The sequence below is a fragment of the Solanum lycopersicum genome, chromosome 5 (assembly GCF_036512215.1).
Source record: "Solanum lycopersicum chromosome 5, SLM_r2.1".
NCBI classification, from domain to species: Eukaryota; Viridiplantae; Streptophyta; class Magnoliopsida; order Solanales; family Solanaceae; genus Solanum; species Solanum lycopersicum.
The window spans coordinates 50,891,664-50,916,456 of record NC_090804.1 but is presented as its reverse complement, the minus strand read 5'-3'; the positions used below and the strand labels follow the sequence as shown (position 1 = coordinate 50,916,456).

The window sequence follows — 24,793 nt, the reverse complement described above, 5'->3', positions numbered from 1 at the left end:
TGGTGTAGAGTTGATGAGTCTTTAGATAATGTGATACTTGTATAGTAAAAACGGAAAGTTTCCCTTTTTATGAGTAATATTTTATAGTTGTCCTTGTGTTTTATTGGAATCATTGTATATGCTGAATACTAAGAAGGGAAGGTAGTGTGTTTACCTTGAAAGGAAATTGTTATGTCTGCTACTTCATCGAAGGATCCTATGACTAGATGATTAGTGTCTATGTGAACCTATCCAAAGAGGGGAAAACCGGAAGGAGAGGTTTTATTCACAATATTGGGATTAAATTTTAAAGGTTGACTTTGAGGGTAGTATGTACCCTTATCTATAAAAATAAGAAGATAATTGATTTTGACCAACTTTAAGGAGGTTATTTGTCTTTTAATATTTATTTCACGTGTGTTTATATGAAGAGAGTGATTACAATGTACCTAAGAAACCGTTTGGGTGATTCCACCAAAAGTGATGATAAGGGATGAAATATTCTTAGTGATGACTTCAGAAATGAGATATGTTGAATTTTTGGTTTATCTATCCCAATAGGTGATTTATATGTATAACTCAACTTGAATTCTTCTAAGTTTCCTTATGTGATTGACTTTAAGGAATAGTGTTGGTTTAGTGGTACCTGTGGATGATGAATTAGTAAGCTTTTTTATTTATGACAGTAGGTTTAAGATCATATAACGTGAGAAGTATGGAGGGTTAGTATTAACTTTCTTCAACATTCGTGATTAAGGGCATGATGTGATGAAAATTTTATTAAGCTCACCCCTAGTGGGGGATAATATTCATAGATGGAAAGGTTATAAATTGCCATTAATGTTCCTACATTGAAATTACATGAACTTTTCCATGTTGAGACTCAATTTGAGTAATGGATATGAAGTATAGTTATTTAATACTAATTTAGCATCTCTTTAATTCTTCACCTTATGGAGAGTAGTGAATAATTTGCTGAGAAATGATTTCTTTTTTAGGGTTGAATTTCATAAACATAATACCAAGGAGGGGGGGATGCTGTGATTGACTAGAAGGGTTGGTAAATTAAATTCCTCTTAGATGATATAGTTTATCCTTGATGGGTTTACCCTAAATGGAGGATAATGAGTTGAGTAGTACATTTATTGATATCCCTATCACATCCTTCTGTTCTTATTCAAGCTTTAGACCAAAGAGTTCATAGTTGCTTGTACGTGTTTTTTAGTCATGCATATGCATAAAAGTTCCATTTCCTTTATATGATATGCATGTCCTAGATGACACTATGTTATGCATGTTTAAAAAGAAATTATTTATGAAATGGGATGTTTGACAAACTATATGTTTCTCATATTGTTATTCATCTTGATATGGTGAATGTGCATTATACTATATACGATGACTGAAAGAACGTGCTTGGTTTAATTTTTGATGAAGGGGTATTTATGCTCTATATTGAGGTTATGAGTATCTTTACCATCACAAAAACATTAGTTCCCTCTATAGTTATGTCATTTTGTTTTATGGAAAATATTAAGATTGGTTCACTCTTAATAGGTTATATGTGCATCTAGCAAAAAATATTTATGTGTTCCTATGAGTTTTAGTAACTTCCCTAAATAATACATGTTCATGAAAACCAGTGTTATGCAAGAAAGAGAAATTTTGTGAAATAAATTCCCAATGTTGTGATGTGTTTGGTGTGATCTACCACTTTGTCTTCATATGGAAGGGAGTGTGAGCATATTTTTATTAGAAGTTGAGAATCTCTCCTTAAATGAATTGACCTTTGTTAAATTATTTTATATAAGCGTTTGTGAAGCCATGTGTATATGTTGTGACTCGGAAAAAGTAGTCCCTTCTTGCACATAATCATACATGGTAATTTCATGTATGGTTTTGGTTGGATAATGTCAACATGATAAGATTTGTAGTTGATGTACATTGCTCTAGATTAATGTGAATTTCATTTGTATTACTTATTTGCCTCATGAGTTATAATGTTGATTATGCCTATGCGTGGTTTGAAATCTATTCTATGTAGGTCCTAATGATGAAATAATGTGCATGCCTAATGTTGGAGAAGGTAGATCCTCCATATGGTAATAGGTAGTTCATGCTTGCTTGTGTTACCTTAATAGAATAATGATATGAAGTTTGTGTTATGATCTATTAATTTTAAGGATTTTTACTTGTAACTAGGGTAATTGATTCCTTGGAATTACCTTAATTATCATTCGAGGATGATTGTTCCCAAGTGGGGAATATTGTGTTGAAGTGTTGTTTGGAGTCCAAAATGATCAATAGGAACCCTAGTATATAGATGTTTATGTTTAGGGTTGAATGTTTGGGGAACGAATCCCCAAAGACCACCCTAAGGGTTTTTGAGAAGGACCTAAAGATTGGCAACAGGCTGCGAAAATATTTTCATTTTACGACTGTAGTTTACGCCTAGTAGACTCATCGACACCACTTCAAAAGGGGTGTGGATCAAAAATATAGTAGTGGGCGCTTAGACCCAAATGAGGGGCCTCATTCACAAACCACAACAAGCAGCACGAGCAAATTACTCATCCACAATATGCAGATAATGGTCGTTGTTTGAGACTACAATTCACTCTTAAGACACATCAATCTTAGGGGTTGAATGTAAAATTCACCCTGCACTCCGATTAGAGGGTAGATGGTTATTTTACCTATTTTAGTGTATTTTATGTTATTTAAAACATTAAAACCCCAATTACGAATTCTTCAAATCAAACATTTCCCTGTCAAATAAATGTCACGACCCAAAACGAGCCGCGAGTGGCACCCACACTTATCCTACTATGTGAGCGAACCAACCAATCTATACACCAACATTTCAAACATAATAAACAGAAAAATAATGCGGAAGACATAAAACTCATTAACGAAATCAATAACGAACTTCTAAAACTCAAAACTTATCATTATCCCCAAAATCTGGAAGTCATCACCACAAGAACATCTATCCTCAAATTTCTTAAGCTAAGAGTATCTAAGAAACTAAACATAAATAACAGCTAGTCTATGCCAGAACTTCAAGGCATCAAGACATGAACAGGAAGATCCACTCCAAGCTAGAAGCTTTAGCTCATCCTGAAATCTGGTATGACGAAGACTTGCTAGAGTTGCGATTGAGTTGAAGACGACGGTACGCTTGCTGCACTCCACAAATAATAAAAAGAAGGTCAGTACAAAACACAAGTACTGAGTAGGTATCATCGGCCAACTCAAAATAAAAAACAGTATATATCAGATAATATCATAAAATCAACAACAATACTCAACAAGTAGCAGCACAAGTACGAGAATCATTGATAAATAACGCCAAGTATACCCATGAGGACTCAAGCATCCATACCATACTCATTTGGGAAATAGGTTCATTAAATTGAGTATATTAACATCATTCAAGATTCATTCTTTTTACTATCCTGGTGTCGGAACGTGACACTCTGATCCTCCTCATACTATCCTGGTGTCGTAACGTGACACTCTGATCCCCTAATACTACGTGTAGGTTTGTGACACCCGATCCCCCTAATACTACGTGTCGGTTCGTGACTCCACATCCCCTAATACTACGTGTCAGTTCGTGACACCCGATCCCCTAATACTACTTGTCGGTTCGTGAAACCCGATCCCCTAATACTATGTGTCGGTTCGTGACACCCGATCCCCTAATATTATGTGTCGGTTTGTGACACCCGATCCCCTAATACTATGTGTTGATTCGTGACACCCGATCCATTAATACTACAGGTCGGTTCGTGACACCCGATCCCGTAACCTCATTCTTTAAGTTCATCAAGCCACCTTTTATAACAAGGCATCATCATTAACGGAGATGGTTCTAGGTTTAAGCTTCACAACCTTATCTTTCCAACCCATTACAATTACATAATCACATCATGCACGCACACAATTAAGCATATAGAAGACTTTACAATACTACCCAACACATATCATTCTCTATTAAGAGTTTACTATGAAATAGTATAAAAACCATAACCTACCTCCACCGAATAATTCGCGATCAAGCAAGCTATCCCCCAAAACCTTTGCTTTCCTCTTCGTTTCTCTCTTCTCTCGATCGTTCTCCCTCTCTTTCTCTTTTTCTGATTTTTCCTTATTCAACTCTTTTTCTTTTACCCTAATTACCATATAATTAAGTATAAAAGATGACCAAAATAACTCACTAATTAATTCAAGGTTATCTCCTTTAACCCCTTAGTAATTGAATTATTAACATTCAACCACTACCTTAATAATTATAAACAAGAATAGTCCAAAATGCCTCTTAAAACATTTAACAGAAATCCGACCCAGTCAGGGTTACGCAGCCTTTGACGACCCGTCGTGCCTGCGAAGGTCGGTCCTGCTGTTTCCGTCACAAAGTTCAGAGAGTCGATTTTGTTTAAGACTCTGCGACAGTCCGTCGTGCCTACGAAGGTCCGTCCTGCCATGTTGTTGCGAAGTTCAGAGAGTTTTTCTTAGTACCCAAATTTCCAGAATCTAAGTGTTTTGGAACGAGACCCCCTCGACGGTCTGTCGTGCCCATGACGGTCCGTCGTGGGGTCCGTCGACTCAGACAGTTATGACCAGAAAATAAACTCTACTGCTCAAAACGACTAATAGGTAGTTACAATAGATACCAATTTACCCATCGTTCGTCCTCGAACGATCACAAGAAGAAAAACAAGGACGAAAATGAGTACCTGAGTCTGTAAATAGGTATGGGTATTTTTCTTTCATATCAGCCTCCTTCTCCTAAGTGGATTCTTCAACCGGCCGATTCTTCCATTGAACCTTGATGAATGCAATCTCCCTTGACCTCAACTTGCGGACTTCTCTATCTAAAATAGCAACAGGCTCCTCCTCATAAGACAGATTCTCATCAAGCAGAACTTAATCCCAACAAATGATGTTGTTTCCATCCCCATGGTATCTTTTCAACATAGACACATGAAATACCAGATGCACTCCTGAGAGTCCTGGGGGCAAGGCTAATTCATTAGCTACCTCCCCCACGCGCTTCAGAACTTCAAATGGACCAATATACCTCAGACTAAGCTTACCTCGCTTACCAAACCGCATCACCCCTTTCATGGGCGAAACCTTTAGCAAGACTTGCTCACCCTCCATAAACTCCATGTCTCTAACCTTTCGATCTGCATATTCTTTCTGCCTACTTTGAGCCGCTAGGAGCTTTTCTTCAATGCATTTCACTTTATCTAACGATTCCCTCAAAAGATCTGTACCCCAAGGTCTAACCTCAAATGCATCAAACCACCCAATGGGAGACCTACATCTTCTCCCATACAATGCCTCAAATTGGGCCATATCAATAATTAAGTGATAGATATTATTGTATGACAACTCTGCTAAGGGTAAGAAGTTATCTTAATGACCACCAAACTCTATCACACATGCACGAAGCATATCCTCCAAAACCTGAATCGTTCACTCAGACTGACCATCGGTCTGAGGGTGAAATGCAGTATTAAGATCCAATCTAGTACCTAACTTAGCATGCAATGTTTTCCAAAACATAGAAGTAAGCTGCGTACCTCTATCTTATATGATGGAGAGTGGGACTCCATGCAATCAAACAATTTCTGAGATGTAAAGTTTTGCTAACTTCTCTGCATTGTAAGTCACCTTGACCGGAATGAAATGAGCAGACTTAGTTAGTACATTACCCATTGTCTTTGGAAGACCAACCACGAAGTCTATTGCAATTCTCTCCCACTTCCATTTAGGAATGGGCATTCTCTGAAGTGTCCCTCCAGGCCTCTGGTGTTCATACATTACGTTCTGACAATTCGGGAATTGAGCAACAAAATCCACAATGTCACGCTTCATCCTACTCCACCAAAAATGTTGCTTTAGGTCACGATACATCTTTGCTGCACCAGGATGTATAGAGTACCTTGTGCTATGAGCATCTGTGAGAATAGTGTGAATCAAATAATCGACGCGGGGTACACATACCCTTCCCTTAATCCTCAAAACACCTTCCTCATCAATTTTTGCTTCTTTAGCCTCTCCTCGCAATACCTTATCTCGAATCCGGTTCAGTTTCTCATCCCTAAACTTCTTTCCAATGGGCGTCTGGAAACCTGCAAGGGAGCTAGACTTCCCATGCTCCCTGCCTTTCTACTTAAAGCATCTGCTACATCATTAGCTTTTCCTGGATGATACAAGATAGTGATATCATAGTCCATCAGTAGTTCCATCCACCTCCTCTGTCTCAAATTCAAATCATTCTCAGTAAAGACATACTGTAAAATACGATGATCCGTATAGACTTCACATTTAACCCCATATAGATAATGTCTCTATTGCTTTAATGCAAACACTACTGCAGCCAACTCCAAATCGTGGGTCGGATAATTACGTTCATGCAACTTTAATTGTCTCGAAGCATAAGCAATTACATTATTCTGTTGCATTAGCACTGCACCCATACCAGAATAGGATGCATCACAATAGACAATGAAATTCTTACCTTTCACTGGCAAGGTAAGAATTGGTGCAGTAGTCAACAAAGTCTTGAGCTTCTGAAAGCTTTCTTCACACTCGTCCGACCATACAAATGGAACACTCTGCTTAGTCAAGTTTGTCAGTTGGGAAGCAACAGAAGAAAATCCCTTGACAAATCGACGGTAGTAGCTAGCTAAACCAACAAAGCTCCTTACCTCTATAACATTAGTAGGTCTTACCCAACCAGGATCCACCATCACTCCATCCTTAGAAACCACATACCCCAAGAAGGACACTGAATCAAGCAAAAACTCACACTTGGAGATTTGGCATAAAGCTTTTTCTCCTTTAACATTTCCAATACAATTTTCAAGTGCTCCTCATGTTTATTCTTGCTCTTTGAGTATACCAGTATATCATCAATGAATACGATGAGAAAGAGGTCCAGATATGGCTTAAAAATCCCGTTCATCAAACTCATGAAAGCAGTAGGGGCATTCGTAAGCCCAAAAGACATTACTAAGAACTCATAATGTCCATACCTAGTCCGAAAAGCAGTCTTGGGCACATTCGTGGCCCGTATATTGAATTGATGATAACCAGATCTCAAAACCGATTTTGAGAAGGTACAAGCACCTTGTAACTGATCAAACAAATAATCGATGCGAGGAAGAGGGTACTTGTTCTTAATAGTTACCTTATTTAGTTGTCTGTAGTCAATGCACATCCGAACACTTCCATCCTTTTTCTTCACAAACAAAACCGGAGCACCCCAAGGAGATCCATTTAGTCTAATGAAGCCTTTGCTTAACAACTCTTGAAGTTTGGCCTTTAACTCTCTTAACTCAGCGGGAGCCATCCTATAAGGGGGTATGGAAATGAGGCGAGTACCCGGCTCCAGATCAATGCAAAAGTCAATATCCCTATCCGGTGGCATACCAGGAAGGTCTGCATGAAACACATCCAGAAACTTACGGACTATCGAAACAGACTCCATTGGAGGTACTTGGGTAGAATCGTCCCTGAGGTGTGCCAAGAAAGGTAAACAACCCTTACTAACAATTCCCTTAGCACGAAGAAAGGAGATAATACAAACTGGAGTGGAAGTGTAGTCACTCTCCCACACTAACGAATCTATCCCAGGCTTGGCCAATGTCACAGTTTTTGCATTACAATCTAAGATTGCAATATTTGGAGAAAGCCAAGTCATACCCAAAATTACATCGAAATCAACCATTTCTAAGATAACCAAGTCTACATGATATTGATCTCCACAAAAGTTACAAGACAAGACCTATATACCTTTTAAACAATCACATACTCACCCACCGGAGTAAAAACACTACTAGGCATGTCAAGCAATTAACAATGTAAGTTAAGAACAATAGCAAATGAGGAAGATACATATGAAAATGTGGATCCAGGATCAAATAATACAGAAGCCATGCAATAGCAAACCAAAAGATTACCTGTGATGACAGCATCAGATTTCTCCGCTTTAGATCTTCCAAGGAAAGCATAACAATGGGCTCTATACCTTGTCTGCCCGTTGCCCCTACCATGTTGCGCTGCAGAAGTCCCAGTTTGCCCGTCACCCCTGCCGTTTTGATGACCACCATTACCTCAGCCACCACGTCCTCCCGAATAACGTCCTGTTCCATGACCACTTCCTCCTCTGATCATTGGGGTCTGTAACTCTGTTTTGAACAATTTCTCCTAATATGTGCAGTCTCTCCACATCCATAACATTCTCTGGATTCAAGCATATGTATCTGTGAGAACGGTGGAGTCTGGGGATAACCTCCAAACTCAAGGAATTGTTGCCCGTCTGCGGTGGACCCCCAACTACGGTCTGTAGTGAAGACTGAATAGGTCGGGCTGGATAACCTCCGGAACTCTGCCCTCTTGAGTAAGAACCATTTAACTCTCCTCCCTTATGAAACTTCTTAGTTGCTGATGCCATGGTGAAGTCATCTGGCTTCACTCCCTCCACCTCTATCACAAAGTCTACAACATCCTGAAAGGATTTTGCTGCAGCAGCTACCTGTAAGGCTGAAATTCGCAAATCTGACCTCAACCCTTTCACAAAACGGCAAATCCGCTCTTGTGGACTGAAGTAAAGCTGGGTGGCATACCTGGATAATGCACGAAACTTAGCCTCGTAAGCAGTAACCGACATCCTGTATTTTTCTAGGCTCAGGAACTCATCTCTCCTCCTATCCCTCAAAGTCCGGGGTATATACTTCTCCATAAACAAGCTAGAGAATGATGCCCAAGTCATAGGTGGTGCTTCTGCTGGTTGACACTCAACATGTGACCGCCACCACATTTTGGCGTTCCCCTAAAATTTATAGGTCACAAACTCGACGTCAAATCATTCTACTATGCCCATCTTGTGTAGAAGCTCATGACAATCAACCAGGAAATCATAGGCATCCTCAGATTCAGCACCTTTGAAGACTTGAGGTTTCAATTTGAAGAACTTACTGAAGAGTTCATGCTGATCACTTGTCATTATAGGCCATGTAGTCAACCGAGGAAACATGCCTATTTCAAGTGAGGCATCCATGCGGGGAGCCCCAACAACGGCATGTCGTACTCCCGTAACCTGAGGTGCTTGTGCAGAGAACAGTGGAGGTGTCCGGCCTTGATCAGATAACCCGCTAAGATAAGCAAGAACCTGATTAATCATCTCTGGTGTAGGTTGGGGGGGTAATTCCTCATTCTGCACCTGTTTGCTCTCCCCTTCCTCACCCTCTCTTAATACTTCCTAAGTCGGTGGAGGAGTCACCGCCCTAGTACTAGATGGGCCAGGTGCTTGTCCTCTTCCTCTAGAGGACGTCCGCCCGCGAACTCTACCACGATCTCTTGCCACTGTTCCTCTTCGAGCTACAGCCCGAGTGGCTGGCTCAGACGCATCATGACTTTCCGGTGTTGGTGTTGGCGCAGTCGTGGCTCTATTTCTAACCATCTGCGAAATAGAGTGAAGATGGTCAGATACAAATTTGTATCACCTAGATACCAATTGGATCCAAGTAATAGCACGAAAGAAAGAAAGAATGGAATTTTCCTAAAGTCCTATAGCTTCTCAAAGAAAAGTAAAGGCGTCCCCCTACCGTTCCTTAAGACTCTACTAGACTCGTTCTTGTGTGATGAGACCAACGAACCTAATGCTCTGATACCAAGTTTGTCACGACCCAAAACGAGCCGCGAGTGGCACCCACACTTATCCTACTATGTGAGCGAAACAACCAATCTAAACCCCAACATTTCAAACATAATAAACAGAAAAATAATGTGGAGGACTTAAAACTCATTAACGAAATCAATAACTAACTTCTAAAACTCAAAACTTATCATTATCCCCAAAATCTGGAAGTCATCACCACAAGAACATCGATCCTCAAATTTCTAAAGATAAGAGTATCTAAGAAACTAAACATAAACAACAGCTAGTTTATGCCAGAACTTCAAGGCATCCAGACATGAAGAAGAAGATCCAGTCCAAGCTAGAAGCTTTAGCTGACCCTAAAATCTGGTGTGACGAAGACAGGCTAGAGTTGCGATTGAGTTGAAGACGACGGTACGTTTGCTGCACTCCACAAATAATAAAAAGAAGGTCTGTACAAAACACAAGTACTGAGTAGGTTCCGTCGGCCAACTAAAAATAGAAAACACTATATATCAGATAATATCATAAAATCAACTACAATACTCAACAGGTAGCAACACAAGTACGAGAATCATTGAAAAATAACGCCAAGTACACCCATGAGGACTCAAGCCTCCCCACCATACTCATTGGGGAAATAGGTTCATTAAATTGAGTATATTAACATGATTCACTATCCTGGTGTCGGAACATGACACTCCGATCCTCCTCATTTTATCCAGGTGTCAGAACGTGACACTCCGATCACTTAATACAACGTGTCAGTTCGTGACACCCGATCCCCCTAATACTACATGTCGGTTCGTGACACCCGATACCCTAATACTACGTGTCAGTTCATGACACCCGATCCCCTAATACTACGTGTTGGTTCGTGACACCCGATCTTCTAATAATATGTGTCAGTTTGTGAGAACTTATCCCCTAATACTATGTGTCGGTTCGTGACACCCGATCCACTAATACTATGTGTTTGTTCGTGACACCCGATCCATTAATACTACGTGTCGGTTCGTGACACCCAATCCCCTAACCTCATTCTTTTAGTTCATCAAGCCTCTTTTTATACCAAGGCATCATCATTAACAGAGAGGGTTTTAGTTTTAAGCATCACAACCTTATCTTTCCAACCCATTACAATTATATAATCACATCATGCACGCACACAATTAAGCATATAGAAGACATTACAATACTACCCAACACATATCATTCGCTATTAAGAGTTTACTATGAAATAGCATAAACACCATAACCTACCTCCACCGAAGAATTCGCGATCAAGCAAGCTATCCCCCAAAACCTTTGCTTTCCTCTTCGTTTCTCTCTTCTCTCGATCTTTCTCCCTTTCATTCACTTTTTCTGATTTTTTCTTATTCAACTCTTTTTCTTTTACCCTAATTACCATATAATTAAGTATAAAAGATGACAAAAGTAACCTACTAATTAATTCAAAGTTATCTCCTTTATCCCCTATGTAATTGAATTATTAACATTCAACCACAAACTTTATAATTATAAACAGGAATAGTCCAAAACGCCCCTTAAAACATTTAACAGAAATCCGACCCAGTAAGGGTTACGCAGCCTGTGACGTCCCGTCGTGCCTGCGACGGTCCATCTTGCTGCTTCCGTCAAAAAGTTCAGAGAGTCGATTTTGTTTAAGACTCTGTGACGGTCCGTCCTGCCATGTCGTTGCGAAGTTCAGAGAGTTCTTCTTAGTACCTAAATTTCCAGAATCTAACTGTTTTTGAACGAGACCCCCTCGACGGTCCGTCATGCCCATGACGGTCCGTCGTGGGGTCCATCGACTCAGACAGTTTTTACCAGAAAATAAACATTACTACTCAAAACGACTAATTGGTCATTACAATAAAACACTCTCTAGAACCTACATTGGAGACAAAGATCAAGATCAAGATAGGGGATGGATTAAAATTTCTCTCTTCTCAAAATTTTTTTGGCTTTTATTGTGTTATGGTTTTGTATATCTTGACCCTTGGGTAACATTTCATTTAAGGAGTTCTATCACATATTTTTCAATGTGTATAATCAAAATTCTCAATTTTAAATCTAACCATGGGTTCAATGTAAAAAAAATTTCAAAGAAAATATAATGATTAATTGATGTTTTAAATTTTTTTAAGGTGATTGTCAATGTATGTCCTTGAATAACCCATGTTCTCCTTAGTTTGTCAATTTCGCCTATAAAGTGGGTCTTGTGATCCTTATTAGATATTATTGAATTGTTATTTGTAATGATTTATTTATTAATTGTAGTGCGATCTATATAAATTTATTATGTATTTTTAAGGATTAATTAATTATTATCATGTATTGGAGAATTGGTAAGTTGACCTAATTTATTGTCACAACCAAGGAGCACCACCTACAAGTAACATGACGTACTTGACCTCTCCAAGGTCTTATACAAGATCATAGTCATCACTCATCACATTGTCATAGTAATTTTAGTGGGAAATTTAAAATTTTCATAGAACATCATGTGCTAGAATCATTCCATAATATATATATATATATATATATATAATAATAATTCATAAATCATAGTAACTCTTAAGTCTCTTTTGACATCTTAGAGTAAACATCAACAATGTAGTATCGGGACATAACCCTTATCTACATAACATCGAAACTAAAATGTTAAAATTAAAACATAACATAGGAAATCCTTGACAGATAAGGATCCCTTTTCTTGTACTTGGGGAACCTATCCAAGCCCTTCACTTTAAGATACATCCCCTTGTTATCACAAGCTACACTTTGGGTAAAAAGATGAAGAAGAATGGTTTTAGTACAAGAACACAATAAGTATGGAAACCATACAAAAAAAAAATTTAAAGAGGACACTTGGTTACAAAACCATGGATTATGCCTTTTAGTAAAAATTCATAAAACTTTGATACAATAGGTACAACACAGCTGATATACTTCACATAGGCATACACTCTTTCATAGCATCACATAAGCCACATTCTTCATTTAAAGCCCATTTTACATTTCATCATATCATACTCTTTTTACCTTAAGTCCGTCATGCCCATGTTACCCTCTAGTAATACCTTGTGCAATATCTCAATAGGTCCCATTCAAGCATCCACATGCAAGACTCACCTTAAAGCCACCAAGGTAACGTTCATACTACCTTCATTAACTTGAACCCATACTTTCACTTAATAATAACATATCATTAAACACATACTTCACATATGATGCAAATTTACTTCACTAACTACAGATAAGAGTCATTCCAAGACAACCTGCATGTCAACACTACCAATAGACTCATACGAGGCATTAGTCAACAATATCATACTTGCACTGCACTTCATAAAAAAATTATAAGACCTTACACATGATCCTAATCTAAGACTTGTAGTTGAATGTACATGGGAAGCCTTGTACCCCCACATATACAAAGTAAACTCACAAAGAGACCACTAGCTTATCACTTACGTCATATATCAACATGGAAAGTACAGAAAATTTCATAGATACCAAGTATGACCTTTATCATTTAGTTAATAAAAACAATAATATGCATATAAGGTAATACCTCATTATATAGAAGCTATAAGACTCATACTATGCATATTATCATACAATTAGGTAAATACAATAAAGTCATGCATGAGAGACATATACATATACATATAGAACATTTTCCTAGAACTTCCTTCAAGAGATACTTGTGCAATTCATAGGTATGTTCATTACACTCACCAACACTAAGCAATTTCCTTTAGGTTATTGTAGTAAGGGTTCATTACTTTACATCCAATATCCATTTTATTAGACCATGTGAGCTAAACATGGCCTATGTCTTATAACCCCACGCCAAAAAGGTGCTTTACTTACCAAGGTAGAACCATACATGATAACATGTCTATGTGGATCCATAAGCTATGTTCTATAGTGGCACATAGTATAGAACTAGGATATTGTTATTAGAAACATTGACTTACTAGACATGGAGGTTTCTATCTCATGAGACTGGTCATTCTATCTTCCATGTTTAGAAGGTACACCTATCATTATCAATTACACTCGGTGATAAGCAATCTTCCCTTTATTGAAAAAACCTTTATTAACTTTACTTCACCAAATAAGCTGTAGAAGATTAACTCCGCTTATGCATAACTCATGGTTACATATGAGAAATCGTTTCACAGTGACATATAATATTCAAGCGTATTCTAGTTTAGAGTACAATTGACAAACCCTACACAAGGACCCTACATTACTAGATTAACATACCAGCTTCATAGGTATGCTTTGATGTGTGTCTGTGTGTACTTTTATGAGACAACCTTTCAAATAAACACATTTAGACACTACACATATTCATAATCATCATAACACATACTTTCATGTTCATATCTTAAACATGCATTCATAATCAATGTATGGAGTAATCAACCTAGAAAGTATTCTATCAACGTAGACATGTGCAATGTGTAGGCAAAGTCTCATATACTTGCCTACACTAGTACACCTATCAAGTAATCCTAGTTAAGATAAAATTTCATGCTTTCATGGATCATAGACTTTAGATGCACAGAAATACACATTGATGCATATGAGAACTCCTTTTATTAGACATCATTAACCTATACTACTCATAAGCATTCATAAGGGGTGTGTGTTTACGATGGAGAACATGGTCACATAATGGATATGCACACAATATTGAGGAAGCCACCCTCTTAAGATCACAATACAAATTCATGCATAGAACACACACCAAATTATACCTTTTTAGAGAAGACACCTTCAATAATTTAACAAATTAACTCAAATGTTGAAATCACCATCACCACCTAGTATATGATACTAGATTTGAAGACTAAGCATAATACTTCATAGATGTGATCATCATACCAACACTTCATAATTCAAAACTTCCCTTCAAGGACATAATCAACACATACATATATTTTCATGAAACTAAACACCTCCACCAATAATGGACTATACAACACAAAGTTATTCACGGGAGCTTTACTACAAATTGTATACAAACTAGAAGGAATAGGGCAATTTTACCAATTCTCCATGGCTTAATAATCATTGATCAATTGCAAATAATTCGTCATCAATTTAAGTAGATAAAAGTAGATATTATTAATTCAAACATGATTGAATCATACCGAAATCAATCTAACATGAAGATCACAATGCCCACATTATAGGTTAAATTGAGAAATTAGGAGGTTCATGGGTTCTTCATCAAGCTGAAAACCTTTGAAGGAACTGCTTAGTTGAATGGATAACTAAGGATGAGGAATTATCATGCCTCATTACATAAAAATAACATTAGAGTTTTATGAAGAATCCATAGAATTCGAATCTCTAAGTTTTATTTCATTTTTAACTCCAATGGAGGTTTCTAGAGAGGATTTATTTTCACAAAGAAAGTCTATTTATGAAGAATGACTTAGAACAGTGGTTTGATCTTTTTAACTAACTTAATATACAAAAAATATATAAAATAACTAACTAGGATGTATTTAGGACATGGGGTGAATTTCCCCTTCACCCCTTCACAAGGCAGCATGCAAGACAGAAACTACAGACCCAAATGACGTGTGTATCGATGGACCATTGTTTGAACAACAGTGCCGTACTGAACATCCATTAATTGTGACTGGGGATCATTTTAGGGGTTTATATCACCCTCCTAAGTGTTAATCAACATTATTAATAGATGGGGCGTCGATTCATGAACGAGCTGTCATTAATGAGTCATCGATTTCACACTACCAAGGCAGTATCGAGGAAGTGTTTGAGTCCTCATCAAAAATAATTTAGGTGGTCCTTGGGTTGTTGTGTCCAGAAGATTCGAAGCTAGTTATGATAAAAAAACATGTTAAGGTCCTTCCCGTTCAATTTTTACCATCAAACAACATGTAATACATTCCAAGGTACACTATAAAACAATACCGCGTCTCAACCCTAACATTCGAACATCTCGGACGTTCTACGACGTTTTACCTACATATCACTTCAATTAAAGTATGCGCACTATAAAACACTTAATTAGAATAATATTAACATTTTTATAAACTTGTGAGGCTCTTGAAACCTTAGTTCATTTTGCGAAACCTTACAATATCTTCCACTTGGGAACATTTGTCCTCGAATAACACATGGGACATTTTTCAACACTTCCAAGGACTCAATGGACCAAAGAGTAATTCACAACATTTAACAAGTATCACATAAAATTCAATGCACCAAACTTTAAATGAACAGAAACTTCAAACAACATTGCACTCAATTTAACACAAGAAAGTAAAACCTTTTCTTACACGCTCTGTAATGTATCAAACACATAGGCTCCTTTCATGTTCATAGAAGGAACATCCTCCTCCTAATGATTACACAGACTTTGTATCTCATATCTTTAACATCTCATCATTCAACAATCATTAAATCATATATAGTGAGGTTCAACATCACTCAAGAAGCAAACAAGTAACTCACACTAGATGGACATAGATCATAATCAATACAGATAAAAAACGATCTTATCGTCTATTTATAGTATATTTAGAGCCATACATATCATTGCTATGTTTTTTTATGTTTAAGGAGGAATGTCCTTCTCCTTAATAGACTCATATTTTATCATAAATTTCATAAACAATTAATGCACACAGGTCATTTAATTTTAATTATCGATTCTCAACTTTTAACCAAAGAATGGTCATATTTCTTTCCTAATGTCGTCCTAATGTAATGAAGTATACCACACATCCTAAAAATAGGAAGTCATTTTACAAAATTTCAATTCTTATCATGACAATAGTCATTATAATCATGCATCAATTATGGAAAATTTTTCAATTTATATACACATATCAAGGAGAATAGCTAAACCTACCATCACTTCTCAAAAGTTGTCCTACATTAACACTTCCCAAGTCATTGAAGTCACACCTTTCTATGAAACTCATCACTTTTCAACAATGAGATGAGAATAACATGACTTCATGTAAACCTCAGCCTCCAGTGTTGCTCCCTCAACTAGGTGGTTCTTTCGTAACACCTTTATAGAAGCCACAACCTTGTTCATCAACTTCTTCACTTGTACATCAAGGATATAAATTAAATCTCCTAATAGGAGAGGTTCTCTTCTACACATAAACCCTTAATACGAAGAATGGATTCAGAATCAACGATAAAATTCTTAAGCATCAAGACTTGGAACACAAGATTAATTAAAGCCACTTCACAGGGTTATATCAACTCGTATGAAAACTTGCCAACCCTATGAATAATTTTATAAGGTCCCATATAATGAGGACTAAACATCCATTTCTTGAAAAATATCACCACTCCGTTCATGGGTGATATTTTTAGATACACCTTATCACCTCTTTAAATTCTAATTCTCTTCTCCTGCGGATGACATAATATTTTAGCCGATATATGCTGTTTTTAACCTGTTCCTTATAATGTAAACTTTCTCAAAATTCTTATAAATCAATTTTGGAACAATGAGTGAAGACTCCACCACTTCAAACAATCCAATTGGAGAATTACATCTCCTACCATACAAATCCTCAAAAGGAGCAATAGATATATGTGAATTGTAAAAATTGATATAAGAGAACTTTACCAAAGGCAAATGTTTGTCCCTATTTCCCTTGAAATCAGTTATAATAGCTCTATCCTCAAGGATTTCAATATTACGCTCCACTTTACAATTCATTTAGGGATGAAAAGCGTTGCTTAGCTTCACCCCGGCCCTTTTTGGAATGACTTCCAAAACCTAAATGCAAATTCTGAATCCCTATCCGATATTATGGGTAACAGAATACCATGGTGAAGAACAACCTCATCTATGAAGATCCTTGCAACATCCTCGGCCAGGTATTTGAACTTGATATGTATAAATTGAGCAAATTTGGTCAACCAATCCATAACCACCCATATGGAGTCATGTTACTTTTGTGTCCTAGGCAAAAGTAACGACTTGTCTTTTGGTGCTTGGATTTCACTTATTTGCAATTTGGACGTTTTGAAACAAATTCTGTTATGTCCCATTTTAAGGCTTTCTACTAATACACTTCTTTACATTTATGATATATCTTTGTCGAACATAGATTAATGGAATAACGGGAACCATGAGCTTCTTCAAGAATCTGGTTTCTAAGATCATCAACATTGGACACACACAACATTCCTTAATACCTCAAGACACGATACCCACCTAAGGAGAATAACACATTAAGCTTTCCAAGAAGCGATTCACTCAAATATATCAATGGTTGATCAAGGTGTTGCTTATAAATCACCTCAAAAGGAAAACATGATTCAGAGTTATAGTGGATCATAATACACCATTTGGAGAATCTTCCAACCTTACACCTAAACAAGCAAACCTGTAAACATCTTTCACTCGGTATTTCTTGTCTTTTTTTGCATGAACCACACTTCCCATGATCATAAAACTTAGAGAATCCGCAACCATATTGGCTTTTCTTGGTTGGTAGAGAACACTCATCTCATAATCTTTCAACAATTCCAACCACCATCGTTGCGGAGATTTAACTCCTTTTGAGTAAACACATCTTGAAGACTCTTGTGGTCGGTATGCACATCAACATCGACACCATATAAATAATGCCTCCTTACTTTTATGAAAAATACAACGGCTGTTAACTAAAGATCATGAGTTAGATAACTGTTCTCATGCACCTTATGATTTAATGAGGCATAAGCTTATACTTTCCCATGTTACATAAGGACACATCTAATTCCACTTGAGGTGTATGACAATTTACAAAGAAGACCTTGGTACCCTCCGGTAAAGACAACACTGGAGTGAAAGTGTCACGACCCAAAAGCATCCCCGTGAAGTCAGGGAGAATCGTCGTTTGGCGACAAGACGTAATTTACCCTTTAGGATCTTGATCAAGCCTTTAAGTGTTGTTCATCACATAAGACATGAAATGTAGTGCGGAAATTTAGAACTTTCCATAAATAATTAATAAAAAAAATCTTACATAAATACGTATAGAATATCGTCGTCACAAGCCAATATGAAGACACGACATAATATCTTAGGGACATGGCCCTCTTACAGTAAAGTAAAATACATAACAAGTCTTTAAGTAAAAACTAAGAACAGGACTATGCCCTCGAATATATGAGGACATACTTTGCTTTGAGAGAAACTTTTCCAAGAACTTCCTTCAAGCCTTCAAACCTTCAAAAAAGATATTTACCTATACTTATATAGTATAGAAAAGTATCGGGTTAAAAAAAACAACTTACCAAGTTTGGCATATTAAAAAACATGTAAAAAGGGACACTTTTGTAAAATAGCATTTGGTGCAATTTAAGTAAAACATTTGTGAATATAAAGGCAAAATATCATATTATCAATCATTTATATTTTGAATATGAATTACCATAATTTAATCCGAACAAGAAACATTACAGTAAACCAAGTTTACCTTCATAGTGAACTCCTTAAGCATTTACAGTAAATACATTTGAACATTGTCAATGAATCATTTAAAGAATTCACAATAAATTCAAATTGAGCAATTACAATGAACTATCATAAATTAAATGAGTAAACTTTCAAGGCCAAGCGAAAGAGAAAGTGAATTTATTTTCCTTAAGAGTTTCCCTACCTCAAAATTATCCTTAGACTGACTAAGGTATGATATGAAGGCAGTATGTATATGCCTCTTCCAATACACACCAAACAAACCCTCAAGACTACCCCTTTTTGCTTATTCAACTCAGGAGAAACAAGCCCCTCAATCAATGGCATGGCATTAAAAGACAACCAACAACCCACCAATGTCTTCCGTTTCGGAATGCATACATAGTGCAATTAGTAGATAGCATCCCATACCACTACCTATCCTAAGTAGTACATTCTGTTAGAAAACATACTTCAATCAATTCTTTGTGGGGGGATTATCTTAACAAACATAGACCATGAGAAGTAAACATGGAATTCTGATATAAAAAAGAATCAGATTAGGGATCCTTACTTGCCTAGAATAAGGTCACGCTTCTTATCTTTTACATGGCTTTCCCAATACCTACACCTACTTTGACACAAAGTTAAGGGATAAGGAGAATGCAACTAACTATATCATTCTCTACTAACGAGGAGTACTCATCTCAAGAGGTACTTTGGAAATAGAACATCTCAATTCACGAAGTGTAATCCACCTCTACTTCATATTCTCTCGATGCTAGGCATAACTCCCTACAGCTTTCTCAACATTCAAACCTATGAGTTAAGGTTATCTAGTGAACATCAAATCACGAAGGGCATTATACTCCAACGTATCTTCGAATTCTCATTGTGAATTATGGGGTTTCTACTAGGAACATCATCTCAACTAACAAAGATTGTCCACCCCAATACTCCCCTTTAACAAACTTAACGTCATACATTATTTTAAGTGTGAGTGTGTGTACATGTCAGCACATCTTGCACATAAACATGATTTTATTCTAATTAAATTGTACACATGCTTTATACATTAATTCATCAATTTACACACCTTATCTAGTTCATATATTCATGTACTTCACATAGACATAATCAATTTAAACATGCTATTCAACATTACAAAACATAAAACAAGACTCGTCCTCAATGTTAATCGATTTCATATATTAGACCTTCAAAAACAGATTCACAATACATACAAAATAAAATCAAATTCATCAAGTAAACACCACCACCAAGAAGGTGGACCATACAACTTAAGAGAAATTATAATGAAAACTCTAAATTGTGAGAAAATTGCCATTTTACCAAGCCAGAAAAACCTATAATCATGTAATCACATTTTATCAAAATAAGACTCCTAGAGCAGTAGCTAAATCGACATATTAACACAACAAAACAAAAGTTCATACCTTATCCTAACATTCTGATATAAGTCCTTTCCAAAGCTAAAAATTTAAAAATGAATACACATAAGTTCTGTATGTTTAAGATGAAAACCATCAATTTATACAAGAACAAACACATTTAAAAAATTATAGCACTCTTACAAGAAGACCCATACTTAAAATCAAATATAGGAGAATTTTTATTTTGAAAACCCTTTTGGAAGTATTTAGGAAATGACTCCTTCAATGGAAGGGGGTTCAAAGATGGATACCATACTTCAAAGAGAATGAAACCCACTAAGTTTAGTGCAGATTCACGAATAAAGAAGCCCTTGTTTCCCTCCTTGAGTCTTGGCTTCAGTGGTGACTTTGAGAAAGTTTGTCTTTAGAGAGAGTAATTGAATATTAGATGTGACGGGTCTTGTTTAGGTCTTCCCTTTAAAAATAATTTAACATAACAAAAAAACACTAATGTAATCCACAAAGGGTATTAAAAGACTTCTGGTGTATTTACATAAAACATCTCAAGTTGGCAGCAACTTCACAGACTTGGTAGGCCTCAGACGAACCTTCACCAACGGACCGTCGTTGAGAAAATTGACCGTTGGTAGGGTATCGTTGCTGGATACTTAGATCCAAATGGAGCATGGAAAACTCAACTCTTTGGTCCAATCAACACCCACGGTCGATGGACCGTTGAGGGACAAACAGAGCATCCTTAGGGTCGTCAATAGCCACTGCTTTATGGGAGATTTTTCCCTTCATGTTAGGACCCTTTTGGTTCCTAGGTGGGCTCGTGCCCGTACGTTATGCCCCTAAACTATGCTATCTATGTCTTAGGAACATCCAATGCATGTCTCAAGTAAACTGAACACGTAATACTCTTCTAAACAAAACAAGACACACATGTACATTCTAAGGCATACTTTCCGAACGTCATGGACGTTTTTGGTAGATTGAACTGCAAACATAAAAAAACTTCACACACTGCCTAAGGACACTAAATTATCTTATTGTAAATAAAAATCTACTAAAAAATCAACCACGAGGCTCTAGTTCACCTTAGTTCATTTTGGGGCGTTACATTTTCCCCCACTTGGAATAAAATCGTCCTCGAATGACACTTTAACATTAAGAATAACAAGAACTCACTTAGAATCACATAACACACTTCAATCAGTCTCAAAACACTCAAAAATTAAAGAATCAACTAACAAAGAGCATCCTTTCACACTTTTCAATGCTTAGCAACAGAAACTCATTTATAAAAACTTCAAGAAGTTAAAATTCACACATAGTATTCTTTTATTGAGGAAATACATTCCCCAAAATTAAACATGCTCATACACAATACTTTTACACACAATTAAATTTAAATTCAAGACAACGCAACTTTTCTCAAAGATCCAAATTCTTACTGTGAAGTTCACTGTGTTCACTACCAAGTTAAAAAAATATTTCAAAAATTCATTTTTGTAAGTAATTCATCAAGATTGCATGATCTTATGAACTATAAAACCATTTAATAAACCTTCGTAACACAAAGTAAACAATAACAAAGAGTTAAGACTTACCAAAACCATCAATCCAGGTTACTTATCCCTCCTCGCCCCCATCTCATAGGAAGGGTTCTTCTTGGTAGCATTCAGATCTATGGAAGTTTGATTGACATATTTCCCTTCTTGATTTGAGGTTTGGTTAGTCCCTAATATTGTGTCCCTTATTACTACATGCAAAACAACAATCCATTCCAGCTAGACACTTAATTCCATGTTTCTTTCAACATGTAGGGCACCTAGCCCTTTCATAGGAATAACAAACACCTTCACAATGCTGATTTGGCACCGATCCTTGTTCCCATTGAAGAATAATGGGGATAAAACCTCTTCTTAGGCCTTTGCTGTCAAGAATAATCCGACCTAGGACTTTTTCCCTATTTCATTATCTCCCTATTTTTGGAATCCTCAATTTGTTGGGCATAAACCATGAGCCTACAGATATCCATATCATTAAGAAGCATTGTTGTATGACACTCTTTTTTCACAAAGCTAGAGACTCCCATCAGCAAAAAATTCATCCTAGACCTAGGGTTGGCTACTAGGGTTGGGGTATACTTTGAGAGTTGGTGAATTTGAGGGAGTAATCTGGCAAACGCATTCCCCCTTGATGAGGGTTTATGAATTGAACAATCTTCTTCTCCCTCCACTCTAAGGCAAAGAACCTTTCTAGAAAGCCTCTTTGAATTGCTCCCAATAAACAAAAAAGCTTTCTAAGGGTTTCTCACCCTTCCATTGTTCATACCACACTTGAGCAACATGCTTAAGTTAGTAAGCGACTAACTCCGCTTTTTCCCTAGGGGTCACATCCATAACATCTACCACTTTGAAAACCTCATCTATGACACCTTGTGGATAATCATCCCTCTTAGTTCCTTGGAAGGTAGGAGGGTTTGAACCTATGAAATACCGAATCCTAGAGACAGGAGTGCTAGCAGTTTGATGGGGCCTATCTCCTTGGTTAGCTTGGGCCATAAAGTGATTGTTTACAACATGAGCTTGAATCATCATGAGTTGGGTCAAGTTCATTAGGGAAGACCCAAAACTCCGCATTAGTCGTATCACCCTAAAAAAAAGGATCTTGAGGCACAGGATGCACTTGAGATCCATGCGGTTAAGAGGAACATTAGGTTATTGAAGGGGAACGTCAACATTCTCTTCCTCCTCTAGGCCAACAATAGGAACTTTGTCAGGGAGATGGATCCTCTTATTAGGTACACCACCCTCCTCACTTCTAGAGGTCTATCACGTTGTTTTCTTGTCCTATAAATAGAAAGAGAAGAAATTAGGATAAGACACCTTATATGACTCAACTCTACTGCACGACATTAGAATAGAGAAGAGAGTGAAACTTCTACCATCTTATAGCCTCTTGTCAAGGGATGTGTCGCGACTCACACTAATGACCAAGATACTACAAGATGTGGCTTGTGAGACTTTTAGAACCTAAACTATTTCCCATAACCGTATTCTCTTATGCCAAGTCTGTCATGACCAAATAGAACCCCCAGAAGTTACGGAAAAATGCTCATTTTTCGACCGGGTGTAGTTGACCCTTTGGGGTATTGTACAAGCCTTTTACTATCGGTCATCACATAAGATATGAAAAGTAGTACGGAAATTCAAAACTTCTCATGAATAATAAATAGAAGAAAGTCTTTCATAAATACTTAGAGAATCTCGTCGTCACAAGCTAACTTAAAGACACGACATAATATTTTAGGGACATGGCCCTCTTACAATAAAGTAAAATACATAATAAGTACTTATATAAAAAAAAATTGAAAATGACTATGCCGTTGAATATATGAGGACATACTTTTCCTTGAGAGAAACTTTCCCAAGCTCTTCCTTTTAGATTTTAAACCTTCAAAAACTTCCAAGCTATACTTATATAGTATAGAAAAGTATGGGGTTAGTACAAAACAATGTACTAAGTATGGCATATGCAAAAACATGTAAAAAGTGACATATTAGTTAAATAGATCTCCTAGGTGGGGTCGTTACGGGACATTAAACCCCTAACCTAATTCGTCTAGGTCAAAGGAACATGCAATGCATGTTTCAAATAAAACGAACATGTTAAATTTGTCTAAACACAATAAGTCACACTAGTACATTCTAAGGCATACTTTCCGATCGTCATGGACGTTCTCGGTCAATTGAACTCTAAACATAACCAAACTTCGCAAAGTTACTAAGGGCACTAAAACAAAGTTAGGTTAAATAAAAATCAACTCAAGAAACAACCATGAGGCTCTAGTTCACCTTAGTTTGTTTTGGGGCATTAAAGAAAGTAAGCCTATCTTTCATGATTTGGAAGTTTCATTCATATGCCTCCGACCACTCAAATGTCACATTCTTTTAATTCAAAATAGTCATGATAGAATCAATTGAAGCAAAAACACCCACGGTATAATATACTTTTAGACCAAAAAAGATTCTAACGTCGGTGCAAGTCAATTTTCTTGGAATATACTTGTTCGCCTCGGTTTTCCTTGGATAAAACTCAACCACCTCACTAGAGATGATATGAACAACAAAAGCCACCGACATCAACCAAAACTCACATTCTCTATACTTGGCAAATAGCAATTTTTTTAAATACTTGAAATGGCACTCTCAAGTGGTCCATGTGTTCACCCTCATTTTTTCTAATATATCAAGATGTAGTCAA

The 24,793-nt window shown here is 36.9% G+C and overlaps 1 protein-coding gene across 1 annotated transcript in view; it reads right to left on the bottom strand.

The window, feature by feature from the left end:
- Positions 1-8,108, bottom strand: part of LOC138348872 (uncharacterized) — a 93,030-nt gene extending 84,922 nt beyond the window's left edge. The window contains exons 1-2 of the mRNA XM_069298465.1: positions 7,959-8,108; positions 5,818-6,162 (exon numbers count right to left, since the gene is read on the bottom strand). Of these exons, the coding sequence (XP_069154566.1) occupies positions 5,818-6,162; positions 7,959-8,108 (495 nt within the window). The remainder of the gene's footprint in view (positions 1-5,817; positions 6,163-7,958) is intronic.
- Between the last annotated feature and the right edge of the window lie 16,685 nt (positions 8,109-24,793).